Source organism: Crinia signifera, chromosome 19, assembly GCF_055691185.1.
Source record: "Crinia signifera chromosome 19, ASM5569118v1, whole genome shotgun sequence".
NCBI classification, from domain to species: domain Eukaryota; kingdom Metazoa; phylum Chordata; class Amphibia; order Anura; family Myobatrachidae; genus Crinia; species Crinia signifera.
In genome coordinates, this window is record NC_139226.1 from 123,797,142 (window position 1) to 123,824,323 (window position 27,182).

The 27,182-nt window shown below is 45.8% G+C and overlaps 1 protein-coding gene across 1 annotated transcript in view; it reads left to right on the plus strand.

Annotated features, from left to right (window-relative positions):
- C19H1orf159 (chromosome 19 C1orf159 homolog) overlaps positions 1–23,170 on the plus strand; it is an 86,480-nt gene extending 63,310 nt beyond the window's left edge. Inside the window, exon 10 of the mRNA XM_083163258.1 lies at positions 22,691–23,170. Coding sequence (XP_083019384.1) covers positions 22,691–22,710 — 20 coding nt within the window. The 3' untranslated portion in view covers positions 22,711–23,170. The remainder of the gene's footprint in view (positions 1–22,690) is intronic.
- Positions 23,171–27,182: the final 4,012 nt, after the last annotated feature.

Consider the following 27,182-nt stretch of genomic DNA (forward strand, 5'->3'; position numbering starts at 1 on the left):
AGGCCACATTACATTCATGTCCGTTGCAATGTAGCAGCTGGAGATGACTGTAATGTGATTTATTATTTGATGTGACATGGGTGTGTGTACTGTATGTGTAACGGCCTGTGGTTTGAATATTTACCTGCTTCCACAGATGCGGCACCATGGGAGCTTCTTCTCTTGGATGCCTGATCACTTCGGGATGGACAATCTGTGAAAGGAAAGATCGGCAGACTTTATGTACCGAGCAATGGAGATGCTTTTGTGCAAAATCATCAAATACATTACAATAATGGACAAATTTACCTTTGGTTTAGGGCTATATTAATTTCTATTCATATATTTACATTGAAGTTTTGCAACTGTAGTCAGGAAAAAAAATTAAAACACTGCTTGACACATTACAACTGTTGGCAAATCTGTGGTATGTAGGCGTGACTGCTAAACCACCAGTACACCAATGTTTTTGGGCCACATACATATGAAGCTGGTAGAAAAAATGTTACAGTGTGGAACAATAGATGTGCAGTTGTGGAACTACAAGGCCCAGCATTCTGATCATTTTTAAAGTAGGTGTAAACTATTGCCATTGACAGACCTTGCTGGGCTATGTAGTTCCACAGCACCACATTAATTAGTATAACAATACAAAATAACATTGCAGTTTAAATACATTGGCATGTATGTTTCATATTGCATGTGGTGACACTTACCAGCTCGGGGTGGGCTTGCCGGCCTATCGGTATCTGCAATGTGCATCCCAGGCAGGACCTCAGGGGGATAATTCTTTGGAGCTTCACCTCATATGATGTGTAGGATATTGTGGTGGGGCTTCCTCCGCCAGTCTTGGTGGCCTCCTCCATCTCCATGGCCATTTTCTTTTTCAGCTGCCGCTTGATGTCGTTAAACCGCTTTTTAACGTTTTTGCGTAGCCTCTTGCGGTGACTGACAGCGTTGACCGCCTTTGTGATGTCCTTCCACATACCACGTTTACGATGTGAGGTGGTCTTGTGCTGGTTTTTCCCCAGTAAGCGGTCATACAGGGGTATGATGGCCCGGACAAGCGCCACATTCTCCTCATAGCTGAATCTGACCTTTCTCCCACTATTGGTGTGGCCAGCTTCACCCTCCTCCTCATCCCTTTATATCTTCCACATGCATGTCAAAATCCTCCTCCATGCCAGTGTCTTCCTCCTCCTTCTCCACCTCCTCATCTCCATCTTCCTCCATATCGGACATGTGGCCCTCCTGCAGCTGCTGTGGGGTATGGGCAAGGTCCTGGCTGGGGATGCCAGCGGATCCTCCACCTCCTCCTGCTGGGCCTGGTCCGCCAGGGCCGGGTCTGGGGCTGCCCTTGCAGTGGCCATGGTGGCTGCCACACTGCTGCCACTCCCTGTAATGGAGGTCGACCTCACCAGTCCTCTGCTGCCTCTCCTACTGGCTCCTCTTGCCTGGCTGCTGCCACTGCTCCCTCTGCCACTGGCCCCTCTTCCTCTGGTCACACTGCCACTGCTCCCTCTGCCACTGGCCCCTCTGCCACTCCTCACTCTGCCACCAACACCTCTTCCTCTTCTCGCACTGCCACTGCTCCTCTCCATGCTCCTTACTTCCTATCAAAGAGTGAAATGGCGCCAATGCCCCTTTATATAGGGGGTGTGATGCAGAATGGAGGGGACCTAGGTGGCCCAATAGGTTAGGGGGTTATTTGTCATGTGGAGACAGTCTTGTAAATCGCACTCCGGTTGGTCTAAAATGCGCACATGACCAGCGGAAGAAATCGCACTTTTTAGTGACATAATTTCGCATCAATTCACCGCAAATTGCACTACATCGCACTTTTTATCCTCTAATGCGCATCCCATTAAATATGCGAATTATGACAAAAAAATGCGATTTCAGAAAGTGCGAAGAGCGGCGATGTGGAGTGCGAAAAATATATGCGCTTTTCTCTCAGCCTATAGAATGTCACCCATGGTCTTTACTTTATTGTACTTTTTTAACCCCTTCCTGACACAGCCAGTTTTTGCCTTCCTGACAGAGCCCTTTTTTTCAAATCTGACATGTATCACTTAAGTGGGGATAACTTTTTTTTGCTTTTACTTATCCCAGTGATTTTTAGATTGTTTTCTCGTGACACATTGTACTTCAAATTAGTGGTAAATTTGGGTCGATACAGTCTGTGTTTTTTTGTGAAAAATACCAAAATGTCGTAAAAAAATGGAAAATTTAGCAATTTGCAAAATGTTAAATTTTCTGCTTGTGAGACAAATAATCATACCACTCAAAATAGTTAATAACTAACATAGACCATATGTCTACTTTATGTTTCCATCATTATTTCAACTTCCTTTTAATTTTTTTGGACACTAGGAGGCTTACAATATGAATAGCAAATTCTCAAATTTTCAAGAAAATTTCAAACACTGATTTTTTTAGGGACCAGTTCAGTTCTGATGTGACTTTGAGGGACTTGTATGTGAGACACCCCCATAAATGATGCCATTTCAAAAACTGCACCCCTCACAGTATTCAAAACAGCATTTTGGAAGTTTGTTAACCCTTTAGGTGTTTCACAGGAATTAAAACAAAGTGTAGGTGAAATTTCAAAATTTCATTTTTTTTGCAGATTTGCAATTTTAATACATTTTTCTAAGGAACACAGTAGATTTTACTAGAGAAATGTGACTAAAAATTGATTCCCCCAATTCTTTTGTTTTCATAAATATCCTATATGTGGCCCTAGTGTGCACGTTGACCAAACCACAGGTTTCATAATAGAAGGAGCACCTACTTGATTTTGGAGCCTCCTTTTTATGAGATTATTTTTTAGGCACCATGTAGGTTTCTAGGCACCATAAGATGCAAAAATTTAGGAACCCCCCCCCCCCACAAGTGACCCCATTTTGCAAACTACACCCCTCAGGGAATTCATCTAGGGGTATAGTGTACATTTCAAACCCCCAGGGGTTTCACCAATTGTGGTACAACTGGGCAGTGAAAATGAAAAATTTAATTTTTTACACAAAAATGCAGTTCTGGCTCAAAATTTTTCATTTTCAGAAGGTATGAAGGAGAAAAAGCACCCCAAAATCTGTGCCCCAATTTCTCCCGAGTACGGCAATGCCTCACATGTGACCAAATAATACCATTTGGGTGCATGGCAGGACTCAGAAGGGAAGGAGTGATTTTTGGATTTTGCAGCTCAGATTCTGGTGGAATGTTGGTGGGTGCTATGTCGCATTAGCAAGACCCCCCAAGCACCAATACAGTGGAACCCCCCCACAAGTGACCCCATTTTGCATACTACACCCCTCAGGGAATTCATCTAGGGGTATAGTGTACATTTCAAACCCCCAGGGGTTTCACCAATTTTGATACAACTGGGCAGTGAAAATGAAAAATTACATTTTTTTACACAAAAATGCAGTTCTGGCTCAAAATTTTTCATTTTCAGAAGGTATGAAGGAGAAAAAGCACCCCAAAATCTGTGCCCCAATTTCTCCCGAGTACGGCAATGCCTCACATGTGACCAAAAAATACCATTTGGGTGCATGGCAGGACTCAGAAGGGAAGGAGTGATTTTTGGATTTTGCAGCACAGATTCTGGTGGAATGTTGGTGGGTGCTATGTCGCATTAGCAAGACCCCCCAAGCACCAATACAGTGGAACCCCCCCACAAGTGACCCCATTTTGCAAACTACACCCCTCAGGGAATTCATCTAGGGGTATAGTGTACATTTCAAACCCCCAGGGGTTTCACCAATTTTGATACAACTGGGCAGTGAAAATGAAAAATTTAATTTTTTTACACAAAAATGCAGTTCTGGCTCAAAATTTTTCATTTTCAGAAGGTATGAAGGAGAAAAAGCACCCCAAAATCTGTGCCCCAATTTCTCCCGAGTACGGCAATGCCTCACATGTGACCAAAAAATACCAGTTGGGTGCATGGCAGGACTCAGAAGGGAAGGAGTGATTTTTGGATTTTGCGGCTCAGATTCTGGTGGAATGAATGGTGGGTGCTATGTGGCATTAGCAAGACCCCCGAAGCACGGTGAAATTATGAACCTAATAATCCATAGATGTGTGGTATATTTTAAAACACTCCTTTATACATAGGCCGGGTTTGTCGGGGCAAGTGTCACACTGGAAAATAGTTTGCTTTCTTATTCCCTTTTTATAGCAAACTTTGCACCTTTTTTGTGTCCTGCCCTTTTTTCCAGTGGAGGGGATTTCATCAGGAAAATGCTGCCCTGGTACAATACGGGGGCCAGTACTAGAAGTACTGGGGCCCTCTGCCTGCTGGTTCCCAAATATTAGGCCCTTTATGACTTCCTCTTGAAAGTGCATAAATGTCCCCCTCTGGCTGGTAGAACGGAATAGCAGGTAAGCGTTATACAGTGCCATCTGGATGATATACACGGCCAGCTTCTTGTACCAGATTTTTGTTTTCCGCAGGGCACTGTACGGCTTCAGTACCTGATCTGAAAGATCCACTCCGCCCATGTACCTATTGTAATCCAGGATACAATTAGGTTTGGAGGTGTGGGTACTGGTACCTCGTACAGGGACGGAGGTGGTACTGTCTCCGTGAATTGTTGTCAGTATAAGGACATCCCTCTTGTCCTTATATTTGACCAACAACATATTTTCGGTGCATATTCCCCTGCTTTCACCCCTTCTCATTACTTGGGCAATGTGCGTTTTTGGGAGGCCTCTTTGGTTCTTGCGCACAGTACCGCAAGCTGCTGTACCTCTTGAACCAAGGGCCTTAAACAGGGGGATGCTAGTGTAAAAGTTATCCACATAGAGGTGATAACCTTTATCCAGGAAGGGGTGCACTAAATCCCAGACAATTTTTCCACTAACACCTACGAGGGAGGGGGGGCATTCTGGCGGTTCAATTCTTGAATCCTTCCCTTCATATACCCTAAACCTGTGAGTGTACCCTGAGGTGCTTTCACACAGCTTATACATTTTTATGCCATACCTTGCCCTCTTACTGGGAAGGTACTGGCGGAATTTAACCCTTCCTTTAAAATGTATAAGGGACTCGTCTATGCAAATGAATTTATCTGGGATGTACATCTCTTCAAATTTGGCACTGAAATGATCAATGACCGGTCTGACTTTGAATAGCCGGTCAAAGGTGGGATCATCTCTGGGTGGGCACTGTGCATTATCGTTGTAATGCAAAAATTTAAGGATTAACTCAAAACGAGTCCGGGTCATGGCCATACGGTAAAGTGGGGTGCTGTACAGAACATCTGTACTCCAATATTGCCTAATTTCTGGCTTTTTTACTATGCCCATATGAAACACCAGACCCCAAAACGTCATCATCTCTACTGCATCTACAGGGGTCCACCTAGCAAATGATGACGTGGGGTTTTGAGCAATAAACTGCTGGGCATATAAATTAGTTTGGTCCACCATTAAATTTATAAAATCATCAGAGAAAAATAATTTGAAAAAGTCAATTTCTCTGAGACCTGTGGAATCAAATTGGATTCCTGGGATGGCCAAAAACTCAGGAACCTGGGGCTCAAAATTGTCTGGTGGTGGGGTCCATACGAGATCAATTATTGGGGGGGGGGTCTCAGCTGCTCTACGGGGGCGTCTTTGAGGGGGTCCCTCATCACTAGAGGAGGAAGAGGAGCTTAAGATGAATCCTTCAAATTCCCCGCTTGCCTCACTGGCTGTGTCAGAGTCAGAGGCAAGCATGGCATATGCCTCCTCCGCTGAATACATTCTTCTGGATGACTGGGATGACATTTGGGATGACATTTGGGATGCCATTTTTATTTTTGTGTTTCTGGTAGTGAAATGTTTCAACACGTGTATAGTGTAGGGGTGGTACAAACTTTATTTCAATGTAGTATGTAGTGTGTAGTGTGTATGTAGTGCAGAAAAAAAAAAAAGGTCCTGCGCCAAAAATTGAGCACAGATGTTGGTCAGTAACGTCCGTCACTGAACAGCGCTCAAAGGCAACAGGAATTTGATCAAAAAAAAATAATAATTAAAAAAAGACCCCACAGCACCCTCAAAAAAAAAAAAAAAAAGGTGATCAGTGATGCGACACTGATTACCAGTGAGGGGCAGCAGGTGCACAACCTTTGGTGCAACTGACAGTGCAACTGGCAACAACTGACAGGTATATATAAAAAAAAAAACCTCTGCACCCCCAAAAAGTTGCTGATCACCTCAGATATAGTGATCAGCACAAAAGGGGGGGGGGGGGCAGCAGACACAAAATATAGCACTCTCTATCACTCTCTGTCACTATCTCTCTCTATCTCTATCTCTCTCTATCTCTCTCTATCTCTCACTATCTATCACTATCTATCACTCTATGACACTGCAGCAGCAGCACTGACAGTTATATATATAAAAAATAACCCCTGCACCCCCAAAAAGTTGCTGGGGGTGCACAAAAGGGGGGCAGCAGACACAAAATATAGCACTCTCTATCACTCTCTGTCACTATCTCTCTCTATCTCTCTCTATCTATCACTCTATGACACTGCAGCAGCAGCACCGACAGTTATATATATAAAAAATAACCCCTGCACCCCCAAAAAGTTGCTGGGGGTGCACAAAAGGGGGGCAGCAGACACAAAATATAGCACTTTCTATCACTATCTCTCTATCTCTCACTATCTATCACTCTATGACACTGCAGCAGCAGCACTGACAGGTATATATATAAAAAAAAAAAAAAAAAAACCTGAGGCAGAAAAACTATTCTGCAAAGCTGGATTGATCCCACTCCCCCACAGTTCAACTTATTCTTAACTAAACTACACTTCTTATTTAGGATGGACTGGGTGGAAGCGATTGTGGACAAGGACAAACGTGTAGAAAAGTTCTTTTTATTGTGGGACTCCTACATACCTACACTTCCTCTTAGAACACGACAAACGATACACGACAGCTTGAAATCAACAACATGGTACATGACTAGAATTGCTGTTCAAGATCCTCCTGTTCCTCTGACCTAATGCCTCTGTGACTTTGATTATTAAGACCTTTGTGTAAATCCTTATTTTTGATTTGTACGGTGATTGGACATACAATACTTACGGACCCTGTCTTAAATGTTATGCACTTGTAACCTGTATACATAAACACAGATGTACAATGTTGTATTATTACGCAAAGCAATGTCTTAATAAAAAAGTTTATTAAAAAAAAAAAACCTGCGCCCCCAAAAAGTTGCTGATCAGTTAATTTATACTGATCAGCACAAAAGGGGGGGGCAGCAGTCAGTTGCACACGCAGTACAGCTGTATATATATATAAAAAATATATAGCACAATCTGTCACTATCTCTCTATCTCTCTCTATCTCTCTCTATATAACTCTATCACACTGCAGCAGCACAAAATATAGCACTCTCTGTCACTATCTCTCTCTATCTCTCTCTATCTCTCTCTATCTCTCTCTAAATCTATCACACTGCAGCAGCACAACACAGCACAGCACAACACAGGAAGTCACAAGAAGTAACAAGATCCAGGAACGCTACAAGCAGTGATCAGGTAAGTATTTGCAAGGATCAGGTCAGTATATCGCGGCAGATAGGCACGGTGACTGCACTGCACGCAATTCCAGACCGGAATGGCATCTGCAGTGCAGTCACCGTTAGTTTAAATCACCCTCCATGGCTGTGATTGGTTCGTCGGTCCGGCGAACCAATCACGGCCTTTGGGGGCGGGTGGGGTGACACCAGTGTCACCCTTACACCCCGTGGTGATTGGTGCTGTACTTTACAGCACCAATCACCACCGATCCCTGTGTCACCGGCGAACGTTAGGTACACAGGAAAACGCTGTGATTGGCTGTTCACACTGAACAGCCAATCACAGCGATCGCCGACGGGGGGGCGGCATCGCAGCCCCCCCTGGGCATGCAGGGACATGTCTGCTGTCAGGGACAGCAGACATGTTTAAACTGTCACCGCGTCTATAGACGCGGTGACAGTTAAATGGCATGACGTACATTTATGCCATGTGTCGGGAAGTACATCCCGGCCATGACGTAAATGTACGTCAAATGTCGGGAAGGGGTTAAACTTACTGTAGTATTTTTTTTGTCTTTTTTCTCTCTTTTGATCCACCTTGTCCCTCTCACCGGGGTATATTCAATGCCGCGGCGAGCGGCCAGCGAGGGGCTTAAACAGCGAGGATTGCAGAAAACCAGCGATCCTTGCTGATTAACCCCCGCGCCGGCCGCTCGCTCTATTCAACGTTCTGGGGAAATCCTCGCCGTCACAGGACGGCGAGAATTCCCCAAAACAGCGAGACCCGCGAACTTGCTGTATTTAGCCGCGAGTCTTGCTGGTTCAGGAGCCGCATACGCCAATTCCCCCTCGTTCAAAAAATGGAGCGAGGGGGAATTGGCGTATGAGGGGGCTGCGTTGAATACTGTCAGGGTGAGTGGTGACAGCGAGCAGGAAGCTCTGCTCGCTGTCACCACTCGCCCACAGCATTGAATACCTGCCACCATGTCTCTCTCTCCCCCCCCCATATCTCTCTCTCTCTCCATATCTCTTTCCATTTATCTCTATTTGGGCCAGATTCTCTAAGCTTCAAAAGTGATAAAATGGAGAGTGATAACAGCAGCCAATCAGCTCCTGTCGGACATTTTTCAAAACAGTCTGTGACATGGCAGGTAGGAGCTGATTGGCTGGTTGTTTATCACTCTCCATTTTATCACTTTTGAAGCTTAGAGAATCTGGCCCTTAGTCTCTCTCTCCATGTCTTTATCTGCCCTATGCCTCGCTCTCTACTATGTGTCTCTCTCTCCAGACATTCCTCTCTCCACCACAACTGTTCGGCGCACGTCCATTTATGAGTTAAGGTGGGGAGGGCGCAAAATTATAGTTTGCAGGAGGGCGCCGAACACCCTAGCACCAGCCCTGGACAGCTGCCCCTTTAATACTAATTCAGGTGCTGTGTTCATACCTCCCAACATGACCCTCTCCAGGAGGGACACATTGCTCCGTTTCTGGACTTCCCTAATAATGCATGATTGCCATCAGCTGTTTCACACAGGTTAATTGATAAGAAATGCGCTTCAACACAGATTATAGCAATCATTAATTAAGAGAGCAGTCCAGAAACACAGCAATGTGTCCCTCCTGGAGAGGGTCATGTTGGGAGGTATGTGTGTTGGGGATTGTCTCACCTTAAAAAAGCCATAAGGTACTTGGCAGGTGAGCTCTAAACCAAGAAAAAAACACATGTTAATTTTAACTATGATGTGTCAGCAGCTGTCAGGCTCTTATTAGACCAATTGTTAGTGTAGGACTTGCAGTGAAATGGGGTGCCTTGGCGATGGGCTGCAAGCTTAAATGCATTGATCAATTCATAAACTAAAACCCCATTATTTATTTAATTATGGTGAGTGTTGGGCCCCTGTGTGTGTGTGTGTGTGTGTGTGTGTGTGTGTATATATATATATATATATATATTGGCTGGAGGGTCCTGGCACTCGCTACACAAGGCTTACTTAGCCTGTTGCCATCCGCACTTAGGAACCAAGGCAGTCCCACAATATCGCAATATTCCGGCGGCACTCAGGAATCAAATGAACAAGAAGCACAGCCTCACACGGGTATTAGCCTAATACCCGTGTGAGGCTGTGCTTCTTGTTCATTTGATTCCTGAGTGCCGCTGGAATATTGCGATATATATATATATATATATATATATATATACACACACACACACACACAAGTACCTTTTGCAATCAGCAAAGAAAAGACGGCACTCCACGGTAGTTACAAATGAAAACTTTGTTAAAGAATTTCAGTGATAAATTACAAATGACTAATGTATCACTGAAATTCTTTAACAAAGTTATCATTTGTAACTACTGTGGAGTGCCGTCTTTTCTTTGTTGATTGCAAAAGGTTCTTGTATACGATGTTGTGGACAGGACACCCCGGGTGCTGACTATTAATTTATCCAGAGTGCCAAATTTTCGCCAGACTTATATATATGCTCTAGGTAGGCACGTACAACAAATGAACTTCTTTCATGAATTATTTATGAGCTGCACTTACATATGCAGATGAGAGCATAGATCAGGTTATCAGTGTTCCTATGTGCTGGAACGTTCCATTAAACAGGAAATGCTGGACACAATGTTCCACTATACAGTGATGATTAACCCTAATCTATGTAATGTCACTACTAAAAGCAACAATGCAGCACATCTATGTAATGTATATGTGAATGTATATAATATATATTTTCCTGGAGATGTGGAGGAATGGTTACTAAAGCATGTATGTTTATTCTTCAGTATGTCCCATTGTAAGAACTTACACAAACACTGGCCTGTTGTCCCTAATTGGTTGCAGCACTAGAACTGTCCTGCTGAGGCCGTGACCCAGTTTCTATCACATTTCTTGGAACTTTCTTTCCACAACTTGAATAAAATTTGATTTGTGTAAAGACTACAAGGAACAGACGTTCTTAAAGGAAAATCAAAGCAACATGGGTGAGGATCTTGATTCTTTAATGTGGACTGAGTTTTTGAGGCATAGCTGCCTACCCTCCTGCATTCTGCAGGAGACTCCCTGAAATAGCAGCAATCTTCCTCTCTCCCTCATTAGTCTAGCAATCTCCCTCATGTCACCTAGCCCACATTACACTGTTACACCATAGTTACCTCCCCTCCTGCATTCTGCAGGAGACTCCATGACATAGCAGCAATCTCCCTCTCTCCCTCATTAGTCTAGCAATCTCCCTCATGTCACCTAGCCCACATTACACTGTTACAGTACATTGAACCATCAGCAGCATTTCCCAGCACTTTACCAAGTATAGTAGCTCTTACTAACTGCTTTGATGCTCATCTACATTTGGATCTAAGTCATTTTAAAGCATTCCTCTCAGGTGTAGCAGTACACACCCACGCTTCTAGGTGCCACGTTCATAATCTCTCCATATTTGGAACTAGACACGCCCTTTGGAAGGAGCATGACAAGCCCCCTCAATGGGGCGCTTTGCAAAATTCTACCATATATTGTAGAAATGTCCTGAATGAGACTTTTTTGGCTGCTGTCATCGGTGGCTGGCACATAAACATCAACTCCCCCCCCCCTCCCCCCGATCCCAAGCACGGTCCTCAAGACACCCTAACAAAGTTTTAAGGATATCCATTGCTGAGCACAGATGGTTAAATCAAATTGACTGAGGCACTAATTAAGTCACCTGTGCCCAAGCTTGGTTATCCTCTAAAATCTGGACAATTAAAGTTTAAGCACCGCGTTTGGAAACCTCTGGTATAGACTACTACTTTGCATATCTCTTCTACATTATGTTGTAAGGTGGTAGAATGCTGGGTTATGTATCAAGTTTCCTCCTTCACCACATGTGTGAAGGATATTTACGGTTGGTCTACTCTCTATCTGCAGTGGTGCATCCCTTCCTCTCTGGGCCCCATGCAGTGGTGGAACTTCCCTTCCTATCTGGGCCCCATGCATTGGTGGAACATTGCATCCCTTCCTCTCTGGGCCTCGTGCAATGGTGCATCCCTTCCTCTCTGGTTCCCTTTGGATTGTGCTGTATACTGAAAGCTTGTATGACTGTTCCACCATTCCTCTCCTATTTTTCCTTCTCTCTTTGCCTATTCCCTTGTCTATGCAATCATATTATTAGATTATCAATACCGATAATAAATATAACCAGATGAACAATAAGTGAAGTGCGCAGTGTATGTACTATGTCCGTAAACTAATACCTTTTACTCCTAGCTACGTGCGGACAAAACGTAACGTACCGTAGCGAACCTTTGTCGTGTATTATACACACTAGACCGATACTTATACTTTAGTATCGGTTCGCAGTACTTAGTACCCAAACTGTGTACACCTTTAAGGACAATGTCCGTATTACACCTTTGTCGCTAAATGCGAATAAGAGTCAAGGCAAGAATATAACTCAAAGTAAGGAGATATATTCTCCAAATAATGTATTTATTCCCTATCGGACAACAGGGGGGTACAGATAGAAGAAACACAGTATAACATGTGATACAGTTGGTTTAACAATACTAAATACGTTTTACACTACTAAGGGAAAAAGAAACAGATACAGAACACAATCAGCCTTAACAATATAAGTAAGCACAAGGAATGCAACCGTTTATCGTCTCATCAATATGCGCAGCGCAGTCCGGTCGAGGTCGCTAGGTTCAAATAGAACTTAGCCCGGTCAGGATGAAGGGGGAGATGCAGTGCCGAAGTGACCGAGCCAGTTCAGGGATTGTTATCTTTATAGTGTCCAAACAAAGGGGGGTCAAAGGCCGTTTCCATTGGTTAAGGGTTCAAAAGTCAAGTCCTCAGGGATTGGAGCAAAGTACTGCACTAAATGTTGGATTGGTGCAGGGGGAGTGTACTTCGGTGTCCTTTGTCTGTTGGCATCGTCTTAGGGGTCGTAAATCAACAACATGAACCGGTTATAACTCGATCCTTTGTCTTACACAGTTCATACAGAAAAAGTACATGGATTATGGATTATGTCCGTAATTATTGGACATTAGGATTTGCAAAGTTTTTGCTACGACCGGAGTGCTGCGCATGAGACACTGAATACAACGATACTAAACATGTACAGGAAATAGTTGATTAACCGATGTGTAGTGCACCTAACCTGTAATTAACTATATTTTATTTTGTGTAAGTGTGAGATATGAATTTATGTGTATTAGTATGGCTGCGCTTAAGGTCCACTTCACTACACAGACTCGGGCTCGGGTATTATACTTTATTTGCGCAACTCTGCGAACCAAAATGGCGGCCATACCATTCTAAAATGGCGTGTATGCGATTAGACTTTAACAAGATATATTCAGGATTAGACAAACACTAATTGAGCAACAAAAGAGATTTGGGTGGGTCTGTCAATGCGCCAGGCAGCCCACTGGTGGGTACACTCAACAGTGATAACCCCTGTATCACTTAAACATGAAATACAAAAACAATGGATGTGAGTGTTCCCTCCACAGGCGCCAGTAATACAATTATGAACAGGAGAGAGAGGAAAATACACCCCTTGACTGTGGGTAACGGTCCTCTTCTCCCAATACTGGACAAAACTAGTAGTGTCGAGCCACAATACCGTACGTCCCTCCTGGTTGGTCTCCAAGGGGTTCACTCCAGGGAATACCATCTGTTCCCTCATTTTTGGGTATTCCCTGGAGTGAACCCCTTGGAGACCAACCATCTGACCCTTTGGCATTCTCCACGGTTATTGGTAGTAGCATTGGCTATTGTGTTCTAAATTTGGGAGAAGAGGAGACGCCACCTACCAGGAGGGACGTACGGTATTGTGGCTCGACACTACTAGTTTTGTCCAGTATTGGGAGAAGAGGACCGTTACCCACAGTCAAGGGGTGTATTTTCCTCTCTCTCCTGTTCATAATTGTATTACTGGCGCCTGTGGAGGGAACAAACACTAATTGAGCACTTGCACTCACTGTTAGGAGTAAGTAACATGGTATGTAGAATGAATGTGCGGAAGTTTGATGGCAGCAATGCTTCAGTGCTATGTGTAATCTGATGAAAATGCGCATAACATTGTAGCATGAAGACATGGAGGTGTCACCTCATCGTGGTAAAATAACATTTTACTCCTTTCTGGATAATCTGAGAGATGGGATTTTGGTTCTTGATGGGTTCTCCAGCAGCAGTTAGCCCAGGGCTGGGCAACACCGGCCCTCCAGATGTTGATGAACTACACATCCCAGGATGCTTTACATTAGTTTTGCTATGTGGCCATGCTGAAACTGATGCAAGGCATGCTGGGATGTGTAGTTCATCAACATCTGGAGGGCCGGTGTTGCCCAGCCCTGAGTTAGCCCCATCTCCATCAGAAGAATCTCATGGATTGGTAAACATATTGTACCCGAAGGAGTGTAATGATGGGGCCTTTACCGATTAATTGGTAGAAGACACATGAGGCCAATCAGTCAAGATCAGTACGTCACGGGGTCCTAGTGGCCAGGATACAGAGAGCAGCTTCCTGAGAAGCATGAAGTCGCTCATCAGCATCTCTCTCATGCCTGCAGGTGGCCAGTGTCTGTCTGAATACTGCTGCAATGCCTGCATGTGTCTCCCAGTAATTACATCATCTCACTGTGCCCCACAATCTCCAACCAGTGTCTCTCAGTGCTCCTCAGGTCACAAAACTGGGGCAACGCCAGTTTCCGCTGCACCCTCAGTTTACTTCAGGGTCTGGCCCTGATAGCTACTCTGGTAGTATTCTCTTGTCAATCAACCCAGGTTTTATTTTTTTTTTATTTTTTGGGGGGGGGGGGTTTTGAGGGAGCCGCTTGCATGGTTGGGGTTGGGGTGCGCCTCTGTGCAAAAACCCAAGTTTTTCAAGATAGTGAAAAAGGTTTATCAGTAGGTACATGTTAAGGAGCCTACCTTACAATGGTACTTCCCCAGTCCAGGTGAGTAAACATGACTGTAAGTGATCATTCAGAGTGTGACTAATACTATGGTCATATCCATGGATATTGTATTGGGTTGGGAAAAGCATTTCAATGGTCAAAATGCTGGCAGTGGGATCCTGATGTTGACAACTTTGTCAAGATTTGTTACGTATTCTACGTATATCCCTAATGACAACCCTAAGTCTAACCAACCCCTGCTACAGCCTAAACCTAACCATCCCCCCTCGCAGCATAAACCTAACCATCCCCCCTCGCAGCATAAACCTAATCTCCCCCTAAATTGGTGGCTTTTTGAACCACAGGAGTCCCACTGCCAGTTATCTGGCAGACTAGAAACCACTAAGCAAAGCCACCTAGACTATTAAGGTACTTCAAATGGAAAAAATAATGGAAATTTATCATCTTCGTTTTGCTTTGTTAACAACACTTGTTATTTCAACACTAACAAGAATTTGTTTTATTTATGATAACGTAGCTGGTAGTCACGTTTGAGACACATGACTCTTTCATATCTTCTCACTAATGTAGGGAGGAGGCGTAGCAATGCACTTCTGAGCATGCTGGGACATCCTCAGACCATAGCCATGCCTCCATCCAGCATACAGAGAGGATCAATGAAGAGGACTGAGTGATGCAGTTACCACACTCTGGGTGACATTCTATGATATGCGATTAGCGCTATTTTGCGGTAATTAGACCACAAAATGGCGCCATCGCATTTTCCCATTAAATCGCCGATTTAATGGGATGTGCACAGGGGCTGAAATCGCATATTTTGTGCGTAAATGTCTGGTGAATAAAATTCGAGATTAATTCGCATTTTTATCGCATCCAGATATTTGCGCACAGAAAAGTATACAAGTCGCTTATTTAATGCTATGCGCATTTGCACATCGCATTATTTAAGTGACTAATTTTCGCACTTATTTCAGACCTGGGTCTGTTAGGCGAATTAGGCAGAACCCTGCACAGATCGCAATGTTCCGTGCAGGGTTCTGCTGTAAAAAATAAAATAAATGGTTAAATAAAAAAAAAAAACGAGCGCGGGGTCCCCCGCCCGAGTGTAACCAGCCCCGGACTCACTGAGCCGGTGCTGGTAACATAAAATCAGGGTCCCCGACAAATAGGGGTCCCCTTGATTTTATGAAACCAGCACCAGACTCAAGGTCCGGCGCTGGTTCACAAAATACGGGGGACAAAGTGACTAGGGGTCCCCCGTATTTTAAGAACCAGCACCGGACACAACCAGCCAGCAGGCTAATGCCACAGCCGGGGGGAGACTTTTTATACAAGTCCCCCCGGCCAAAGCATTAACCCCCTGGCTGGTCAGCATGGGCAGGGGTCCTGGGGAAGTGGGGACCCCCCCAATGAAGGGGTCCCCCCCCTCCAGGACTTACCAGCCCATGCTGATAGTCCGGGGCTGTCCTCCATGCCCCTGGGCTGTGGGCATGGAGCTGATGCTTTGTGTAAAAAAAAGAATGTCAACTATTGTTTTACACTGGCGAACTATCAGTCCCAGCAAGCCTACCCCGCATGCTGGGACTTGGGGAACCAGAAGTCCCAGCATGCGGGGCATTAAAGTGCCCGCTGGCACTTGTAGTTCTGCAGTGTAAAAAATAGTGCACAAAATCACACTGACACCCTGAGAAATAAAACTTTAATACACACAAAACACACTGATACTTACCTACCTTGAGCCCGTAGGTCGGTCCCTGGATCCTGGATTAGTCCTCCGGGGCTCCAGGGCAGAAGAGTCCGGTTCCGGGGCCTTGGTCCTGGTTCCGGGGCTGGTCCTGGGGTTCCGGGGCTCCTGGCGTGAAGAATCTGGGGTCCGGGATCCGTGGTAGTCCAGAGGGGTACCTAAGGAGGGAAATCCAACTCACCTGCTCCCCGGCGGCGACCTCCGGTGACAGCGCTGCTCCCGACTGGTACCCGGCTTCAAGGAGTTGGTCCGGCGCTGAGATGTTGCTCCCTCGACGTCTCTGAACAGAATGATTTCTCGGCCAATCAGGAGCCGAGAAAGTCGGCTCCTGATTGGCCAGAAATCATTCTGAATATAGACGCCGACGGAGTAACATCTCTGCTCTGGATGCGCTGAGATGTTACTCCGTCGGCGTCTATATTCAGAATGATTTCTGGCCAATCAGGAGCCGACTTTCTCGGCTCCTGATTGGCCGAGAAATCATTCTGTTCACAGACGTCGAGGAGGCAACATCTCAGCGCCGGACCAACTCCTTGAAGCCGGGTACCAGTCGGGAGCAGCGCTGTCACCGGAGGTCGCCGCCGGGGAGCAGGTGAGTTGGATTTCCCTCCTTAGGTACCCCTCTGGACTACCACGGATCCCGGACCCCGGATTCTTCACGCCAGGAGCCCCGGAACCCCAGGACCAGCCCCGGAACCAGGACCAAGGCCCCGGAACCTGACTCTTCTGCCCTGGAGCCCCGGAGGACGAATCCAGGATCCAGGGACCGACCTACGGGCTCAAGGTAGGTAAGTATCAGTGTGTTTTGTGTGTATTAAAGTTTTATTTCACAGGGTGTCAGTGTGATTTTGTGCACTATTTTTTACACTGCAGAACTACAAGTGCCAGCGGGCACTTTAATGCCCCGCATGCTGGGACTTGTGGTTCCCCAAGTCCCAGCATGCGGGGTAGGCTTGCTGGGACTGATAGTTCGCCAGTGTAAAACAATAGTTGACATTCTTTTTTTTACACAAAGCATCAGCTCCATGCCCACAGCCCAGGGGCATGGAGGACAGCCCCGGACTATCAGCATGGGCTGGTAAGTCCTGGAGGGGGGGGACCCCTTCATTGGGGGGGTCCCCACTTCCCCAGGACCCCTGCCCATGCTGACCAGCCAGGGGGTTAATGCTTTGGCCGGGGGGACTTGTATAAAAAGTCTCCCCCCGGCTGTGGCATTAGCCTGCTGGCTGGTTGTGTCCGGTGCTGGTTCTTAAAATACGGGGGACCCCTAGTCACTTTGTCCCCCGTATTTTGGGAACCAGCGCCGGACCATGAGTCTGGTGCTGGTTTCATAAAATCAAGGGGACCCCTATTTGTCGGGGACCCTGATTTTATGTCACCAGCACCGGCTCAGTGAGCCCGGGGCTGGTTACACTCGGGCGGGGGACCCCGCGCTCGGTTCTTTTTTTTACACCTTGCGCTGTCCTGCAAATGTGCGATTTTCACACATGAAAATCGCACATTTTCAGGACTAAAACCAGCGCACCACATCGCCGCAAATCGCCCCTATTCGCACTTTTCAGCCTCCAATGCGCATCACATTAAATATGCGCATTTAGGCTGAAAAATGCGATTTCTAAATAGGCGATTTGCGGCGATACAGGGTGCGAATTAAACATGCGCATTTAACGCATATCATAGAATGTCACCCTCTATGTTCCTTTGTTCAGCCCTCTCTCTGTCCCACCACAACCAGTTTTACACTGTTTGGGCATGTTTTGTTTAGCACTTCCTAAGCTGGAAGTTAGCATTGAATATGTGAAACAAAATTGGTGCTTCACTATTTTTTTGTAAAACCTGTGGATCACTCCATAATTGTTCTAAAGGTGATCGGAAAATACTTAATTTCGGCATACTATGACGTGGGGTGAGCCAAAAGATCACTTGAGTGACTGGTATTTTTACACTATAAATGTGAAGGATATGAATCAATTTAAGAAATTCAGATGGGAATACCCAAGTATAAATTCTGCAAAACAACCAATACCACAAAGCAAGGCTTTACCATTGTTCGAAGTTGAATGGGATGATGTAAAATATTAATGTCATCTAGTGCAAGTGACAACACAGATGAAAGTGAGATTGAACAAAGTTCCTTGCACAGCTATCAAGATCCCTTCTTATCCAATCTTAGAGATTTAAGTGAAGAAAAGGGTGAACAGTTCCACCAGGATATTCAGGCTTGGAAGAAAGATATCAAGGAATGTGGGATTGTCATATGATGTCCGGTTACTGTTAAAGTCTGCAGAGGGACTGCCTACAACAAGAACACAAAAGAAAATCCAACAATAAACAGTTATCATAGCTTCCTAAAGGTGCATACACACTATAAAATTATCTTTCCAATCTGGCTGGTTGGAATGAAAATCTTGACATTTTTTGGGAGCAAATGACATTTGACCATTTGCTCCTATTTGGCTAAATCAATTTATGCAGATGACTGCTTTTGCCCATTTTTCAGATTTTGAGATCAAATGGTTGATTTTAATTTGTTCCCAGCAAATTTCAGATTTATATTCCAACCAGCCATATTGGAAATATAATCTTATAGTGTGTATGGGCGTTAACACTTATGTATGTAATTATCCTGTGTCTTCTTAGAACATTTTATGAATCAAATCTAATAAAAATATATTTTAACTGTTTTAACTTTGTTTAATTTCATTTGAATCTTAAATCGAAATCGTTTACCAGTGTTATCCTTTATTAATAAAATGAAAAACTAGTGATGTACTGTGTATACACTATATAGTAATCAACGTGGCACGTTGAAGAGATAGCCTATATCATATAATGGGGGGGGGGGTACAGTATATATATTACATAGCTGTCAGAAAAATATGTGTTTTTCGAGGTGCTCATACATTAAAAACAATGACATTGTTATATCTTAGTCTTTGACCAACATTACTTTATTACTTATATGGAAACTGTTTTCTATTTTATAGTTCCTATGGCCAATAAAATGTGCCACCTATCCTGACCAGGAGTGGTGCTTATTTCAACACCTTATTGATTTGTTGTTGTTCTTGTCGCCATGGATACTTTACCCGCCTTTTACCTTTTACTCGTGAATCAGCCAGCCAAAATGATACCGTGGGAATGGCAATCTGTATGGGTTTATTGGATATGAGGTCAGAAGATCATTAGATGAGCATAAAGCTGGCCATACATCTACAGAATTATTGTCAGATCTGGCTGGTTGGAACAAACACCTGGTAATGTTTGAGTGACAGTTTGTCCGTTTTCCAGCATTTCAAAGCAAATGGTCAACTGTCATTTACATTTACATTATATTGTAATCCGTTTACAGGTTTTTGTTCCAACCGGCCAGATCGGACAATAAATCTGCAGATGTTTTGTGAGTTTAACACAAGGCATGTTTATGTTAGAGATAATGGCCTCTATGTTGTAGAATAAACGGAGAGGCATGAGTGATATATTTATTAACACATAAATAATTACTGGGAGAACAAATAATTCATCTTTTTATAAGTCCTCTAATACCCCTTTCACACCAGAAAATGCAGGGACATTCCCAGGAATATTGTCCCTGGATGATGCAGGGACATTCCCGGGTTGGCCCTTTTCACATCGGGCTAGTCCCTGCATTTTCTGTTGTGTGGAGAGGGCGGGCAGGGCAGGAGGAGGCTGTCAGGAGGCGGAGAGGGGAGGAGGCAAGCAGAGGGCGGGAGGGTGGCGATTACTCACCCCGGTTGCTGGTCCTCGATACGGGCCGGGGATCCACACAGGCAGCAGGCGCAGATGACAGTAGGTCAGACAGCGGGTGCAGATGACGCAGCTCTCCGGGGCAGTGAGGGCGTCGGAGAGCTGCGTCATCTTCATCCGCCGCTGTCCTGTCATTTGCGCCCGCCACCTGTGTGGATCCCTGGCCTGACAGCACACTGAGGACCGGCAAGTACCCCCTAGCCCTTTCACACCGGCCAGGTCCCCGGGTTGAACTCGGGAACAACCCTGCTCCATATCAGGGTTGAATTTTGGCCCGGGAAATTTGGCTGGTGTAAAAGAGGTATAAGTGATCAAACCACCAAACTTGTACAACAAGGATGTCTGTATGTAGATACTGTTTGTGTAAGGGAGTCGGTGACTGATTGTATAGCCCCACGTCCCTGTGTAGCTTGTATGATATTCATAAGCAGGCAGCTCTCGTCTTCACTGCGGCATTTCTCTGCCCTGGCCATCTTATCCTGGCCAGCTTATGGGCGGTTACTGACTATGGGGCACTGGCTCGTGCAGACTTAACAGCAAAGTGTTCTGTGTATGGACATAGTAGAAGTGCTGTGCCCACCAAACCATCACTATTTGACACTATGGGCCTGGTTCAGACATGCTCGCTAGGCTGCATATAGTCGCTGACTAGTGAGCAGGTAAGCGCCGCCCCACCGAACGCCAGATTCACACCTAATCGCACGGCTGGGAATTTTTCACAGTGGCTGATTATCGATGAACTGTGCATGCATATTGGCCGCAGTGCGCTACGCCCCGCTGCGATCAAGTCCTGCTGTTCACTGGCCCCTACACATCCATTCCTACACCAAGCACATTCATTCGCAAGGTGGGATTTCAATGGAGCGGGGTGGTGGCTTAACTGGACGTTGGCAGCTTTGAATTTGCAGCCATGTGACCAGGGCTGAATCGGGCCCAGTCTGTAGCTGCTGGAGTAGGGAGTAGCATCAGGCAGTGTTGCAGAGGCTATGCTGTAGCGACTACTGGAAGGAATGAAAGGCAGTGTCCGGTCAGTCGGGATAGTGCTGAGCATCATGGAAGACATTTCAGAGGCAGGAATAAGGTGGCCATCAGATTACAGTCCAGGTTTTAAGGTTATTCAGATGTTTAAATCAAATTGACTGAGGTTCTAATGAAGTCATCTGAGTGCAATCCTTAAAACCTGGACTGGGGGAGTTTGTCAAACTCTGTATTAAGGGAAGGCTTTTAAATCAGCAGCTGGAATGACATTGTATAGGTGATGAGGATTTGGCTCAGTTTATTGGTTGCTATTTGTTCCTGTATTATACTTTTGCACTCTAACTGTAGCACGCAGTAACGTTTAGATAAGGTGCGCAGCTATTCGTACTGCTGTCACCTGGACACACGTCCCAGGTAACCTACACAGCAACTGCTGAACAATTGACAGTTGAGTGAAGCAGCATTGATAGGTCCATTAATGCTGGTAGCATGGGCGGTTATCCATGCACACTGAGTCACAGGACATCGCTCAGATGGTGACAGGAGCAGGAAACAAGCCGCTGGTTGTTCTTGCTCTACTGCTACTTGTCAAGTACTCCAAGCTGACATGACCACCAGAGCGCCAATGGCCTAACCTAGAATGAGGAGGGAAGGACGCTCAGCTGACATGGATGGCGGAGGAAAGTTATGGTTCCCAGCAGCTGATTGGTTCCCATTTCACATCTCCGCCTTCTGCTGTCTCTCCTCTTACCATCCCTACTACAGCATTGGTAGCTGCATAGAAATGCCACCCGCCTATTCATTATTGTCTACAGCAAATGCAGCTGCTGTCCAGCATTTTCCCAACAGTTATTCTTCCTTTTTCCTTATTTATCAGTTGGATTCCAATTCCATACTTCTTATACTGTGAGCACATATAGGCAATGGCCATCTTTGGCTTGTTTGTAAACTGTGCCATGATGGATATGGGTCATTAGGTCAACCAAGTTAAGTTAACATACATTAGGTCGACACCTATTTTTTGTCGACATGGTTATGGTCAAAGGGTCGACACAAGCATTAGGCCGGCTGTGTCCAAATCCATGGTGCGACCCAGCATTTGAGATGTGAAAGAGGTATGCTGTGAAGGGGATACGGTCATTGGGTCACCAGCATAATGGTTGACGGGCAGTAGGTCGACACCATTAGGTCGACATGACTTAAGGTCGACACGCAGGAAGGTCTACATGAATTAAGGTTGACATGGGTTAGGATGACAGGGTCATTAGGTCGACATTGTTTTTTTACGAGCCATGCAAGGGGAGGTGGCACACTTTGACAGTGTCCATGTCGACCTGTGTCGACAGACACCCTAAAAATATTAAAAACTCATGTAGACCTTTTCCCATGTTGACCTTTTGGATGTCAACTTTTTGACCATGTCGACATTTATGATGTTGACATTTTAACCATGTCGACATTTTGACCTTGTCAACCTTTTCAAAGTCGACCTTTAGACCATTTGACCCTGTCGACCTTGTGACTGTCAACCATTAGTGGACGACCATATGATTGTAGACCTAGACACTGTAGATGTTTTATACCATAACCAGTGTGCAGGTGGGAGAAGGCCACACACGCACGCACGCTACCACCGATATGTTTGTACGTGTGTGGTATAAATGACCGACAGTCGGGATTCCGACAGTCATTTCTCCGACGTCGGAATCCCGACACCCATTTGCATATGCTCACTGCTGATTGTAATGTGTTCTTTTGTTTCTCCCCTTTGCGTTGTACAATGTTCTGCAGAGAAAGAAGAAACCAAATAAATCCGAGCAAGCGGTTAGAGCGATGGTGTCTGTAATCGTGGAGCATCTCTGTGAAATGGCCTCTGAGATGCAGGCCCAGGAGGACACATGTCTGAGAGACTTGAAGTTCCAGCAGTCATTCATGTAACAGCTAATGACCATGCACCATAGACAATTGGCATTCTTGCAACGTATGTTTGTTTGTGCTCTAGGGAACCACACATAACCACCACAGCAGGCCCCAGCCTACCCAGAGGAGTATAGCCACTACAGAAAGGGACAATGACTATGTCCCGGAGTATCCTGTATACAGGCAATTGCCTAAAGCACACCTCGTTGTTCAAACAAATAGTGTTTGTTTGTAAACCTGCACGTTTCCTGTTCCTGTTATAAAAAGTGGGTTTTACATGATAAACCTTGTATTTTTTTCATCAAGGCAGCCTACCAGACCAGGTTTGCGATTGCGCACGAGCTGGTCCCGGTGCCTGTCATTTGTATTGTACAGGCGCCGGGACCATGATTACTTCTATGGGCTGTTGCCGAAGCAGTCCATAGAAGCTTGCCTCATGCGCAGTACAGCGGTTTGTACTGCACATGCGCCAGTCCCGGCGCCTGTCATCAGAGCACAGGCGCCGGGAACTCTGTTTGAAGGGACCGGCGGTGGCAGCGGCGGCGACAGGGAGGGGGGACCTTTCACCACATTGTTTTATCTATATTTGAATTTTATGTTTTTTTTTTTTAACAAATGTATGTGTTCATATTTAATGTGACCATTAATTACTGTTAATGAATATATCGGTCTTCTTTCATCAAACAAGCGCCACTTTTTTTTGGGACGGACAATCTCGTGACCAAGTGGCTGCTATTGACAAAGCACCTCTGGTGGTGCCTCTCGTAGCGCCTGCCCACGCTACCCAGGTAGTACACCCTCCTTGATTCTGTGAGGAGAGCTGCAAAGTGTGGGGTTCCGAGGAGAACCTGTGGTCTAATGAATCTGCTATAGAACCACATGCTGGCTCCTCTTCTGCTCTGCATAAATATAGGTCAGCGATGAGTACAAATGCATGTCTACAAGGCACAATATTCTTTTATTTCACACGTCCACTAAATAAACAAATGGCCCTGTATATAGTTCCAATGCCCTAGATCAGCGGTGTCAAACTCAAATTCATCGGGGGCCGCATCAGCAGTTTGGTCACCCTCAAAGGGCCGGTTGTATCTGTAGGTCCCCCTGTATAATTATAATGCCATGACACCACAGGCTGCTCCCCCTGTATAATATAAAATGAATGCCATGACACCACAGGCTACTCCCCCTGTATAATAATAATGCCATGACACCACAGACTGCTCCCCCTGTATAATATAATAAAAGTAATGCCATGACACATAAATGATTATACAGGAGGAGCAGCCTGTGGTGTCATGGCATTATTATTATTATACACGGGAACACCTCAGGAAACAGCAGATACAGTATATATATATATTTATTATTGTGAGTGTGATCCTCATCCTCACTTACTGTTTCTCCGTCTGTCCTGCAGCTGCTGCGGCTTCCAGCTTTTCTTCACTGCTTGCTGCGGCCACACTGTCCCCGACTCCCGGTCCAGCTTCCCTGCCTGCTCCTACTTCTCTACAGACGCATGGGCGGGCGGCGTCATCGTCATGACGTCCCCACCCAGTGTCTGTCACTGCCAGGCATCAGAGGGAACAGGCGGCCGGGCCCTCCTCCACGTAGCCGTGGAGGCCGGCGGCCATGTTTCTGTAGCCGCATACATATGTGCCTACAGGAACATGGCCGCCGACAGTGGAGGAACAGGTAAGGCGGACGTGGACGCGGCCCGCAGCACTCCTGTTTTAGACACACTGCCCCTGCATGCTATCTCCTCGTGCGGGCCACATGACGAGGTCTGGCGGGCCGGATTTGGCCCGCGGGCCTTGTGTTTGACACCCGTGCCCTAGATGAAGTTATGAAAGATGCTGTAAAAACCTGAGGGTGAATTTTACAAGAAACATTGACGTAAGCTGTGACATAGACATAGAACCAACTGCAATGTCTCACCAATCAGATCTCAAGTCCTCTGGCACAGACTCGTTGGTTATACTTTTATTGTTCTACGTTTATGCCCGTATGGTACCAAAAGACAACAACAACAAAATAATGAAATCACATTGCTTTATTCTTCCGCCTTCCATAGAAGATATGGCCAAGGCTTCGCTATCATGTATGCGCTGGATATTTCTTTGTGTGGCCTTTGGACATGAAGTTCTGCTCTGTGCAAAAAATACAGTTGTGCTTGTAGAACTGTTTTGTATGATATACAAAGGCAAAACATGTTTATAACCCCTGCTGGAGGCGTTTCTATGATGGGTGCAGCATATCGCCCAACTTAGTCACCGGGAAGAGGGACATATGCGAACGCCAAAGGCACACGACCATAATCAGGGGGTGTGGCCTACCAGAAAGGGGCGTGCACTATAATTTGCGTAAATTTTTGCGGCCACGCCCTTTGATGCTGTGGGGGCATGGCCCAGAGGCTCTGTGAGCTTCTAGCCATGCCCCCATACCCTCTGGCTACGGGAATAGACGCTGTGTATTTAGCTGCTCAGTAAATGACAGGGGGGACCCCCAACTGCCCCCCCCGCCATGGGACACTGCAGGCCCTGGGTGGGAAGCGGGAACGTCCCTGAAAATCAGGACGTTCCCGTGATAAATGGGACAGTTGGGAGGTATGGTGCAGTGTACATGGAGAACCCATGTGGGGGCCCACACAGCACACACTGCATCCATATATTATACTTACCCCTACGGATTCCTGCGGTGGCATTTCTCAGCACCAGAGACAGAAATGACTTCAAAAACAAATGATTTGTGCATGCACATTGGATATGTCACCACCATGTTCCCAGAGACTTTGCATTATGCCAGAGTCAACTGAGCATGTCCGAGACTACTTCCCAGAAAAGCAGGGGGCCCGGAGCAAAGGCTGCACGTGGGTCCTCTCCTCTCTTAAAATGCCCTGCCTATATAATATAGAGGGGGGTACCCAATTACTCTCGAGCACTGATCAAAGGTAATTGGCTCAATGGAGATATCAAACTTTCTATTGGTAGATGTGTGTTGTGTGACATCATTGCATAATAATCTTAACACTAATTAACTATTATAACTAGAAATAACCACACGGACAACTGAAGTGCCTTTTAAAATTGGTCAACCAGAATTTATTTAAATCTTTAAATAAGAAAGAACGGCCAGACCCACAGTGACCTTACGACTTAACGCCGACACTCATGTCAACGACATGGTATTCTTTAATGTATTGGCAACGCCAACAAATGTCGGGTCTCCAACTCTCTCCCCAATACACCATAATAGAGCCGGCCAGACAGCCAAACCCCAATAGGACCCCCAGTAGGAAAGCCACTTTATGCAATGTATTGGGGAAAGAGCGCAGCCTAAAAACAGCAGCGCAATAGCCACTGTTACTGCCGTTCTTTCCCGCCACAAATATAGGTTGATAAACCCCAACCGGCAAAGAAAAAGAAAAAACGGGTGGGGACAAAAAGGTGACTTGGGGAGGGGATTGTGGGAAAAATTCCAGAGAAAGAGATGGAATAATCTAGTGCATCTCCCAAAATGTCTGATTAACCCCTCCCTGACACTCCCTTTATTTAAATTACCTACAGTCTAACCTGTTAACTGTTTCACTACCTAACTGAACTATACAAGGCTCGCACAACCCCTCAACCTAGAAGTTTATAATCACTTGTGCTATTGGCACTCGCTCTTCATTAGCTCCAATAGGCCAGTGCTCGCGCTAGATTAGCGGGCAAATAATGTCCCTGAACGTAGCCCTGTTTTTCTATTGAATACAGGCCTGTGGCAGTCCGAAAGCACACTGGTTTCACCTGAACGTGCGTTTTGGAAGAAAATGTGGGTACTTGTGGATTATCACGGCTCCCACGATGGCCATCGTATGCGAAAAAATCGCATCGCATCGCATGCATGGCGAGCGTGGCGAAGCATGGCGTGCGTGGCGAAGCGTGGCGAGCGCAGTGAGCCCCGCGAGGGGACGCAGATACCTTCACAGGTATCCGCGTCCCCTCACGGGCTTCACAGGTGTCCGCGTCCGCTCGCCACGCTTCGGGCTCGGTGGCTCGCTGCGCTCGCCACACTTTCTATTCTCAACTCCACGCCGACGTGGATAGTGGGGGTATGAAAAGGTCGTAGGACGCGTACCGCCGCCCCTCGCGGGCTCGCTGCGCTCGCCACGCTTCGGGTTCGCATTGATAGTGGGGGTGGTACAGCCTCAAAAATGCCATTTGGGGGCCATTGAAAATGTTTCATACTAATTCCAATGCATTTGGATGCTTTTCAGTGAAAAATCGTATGCGATCAAATCGTATGCGATCGCATGCGATGCGATTGCATGCGATTTTGACAAAAACCTGCAAAAATCGGTAAAAATCGCATCGCATCGCATGCC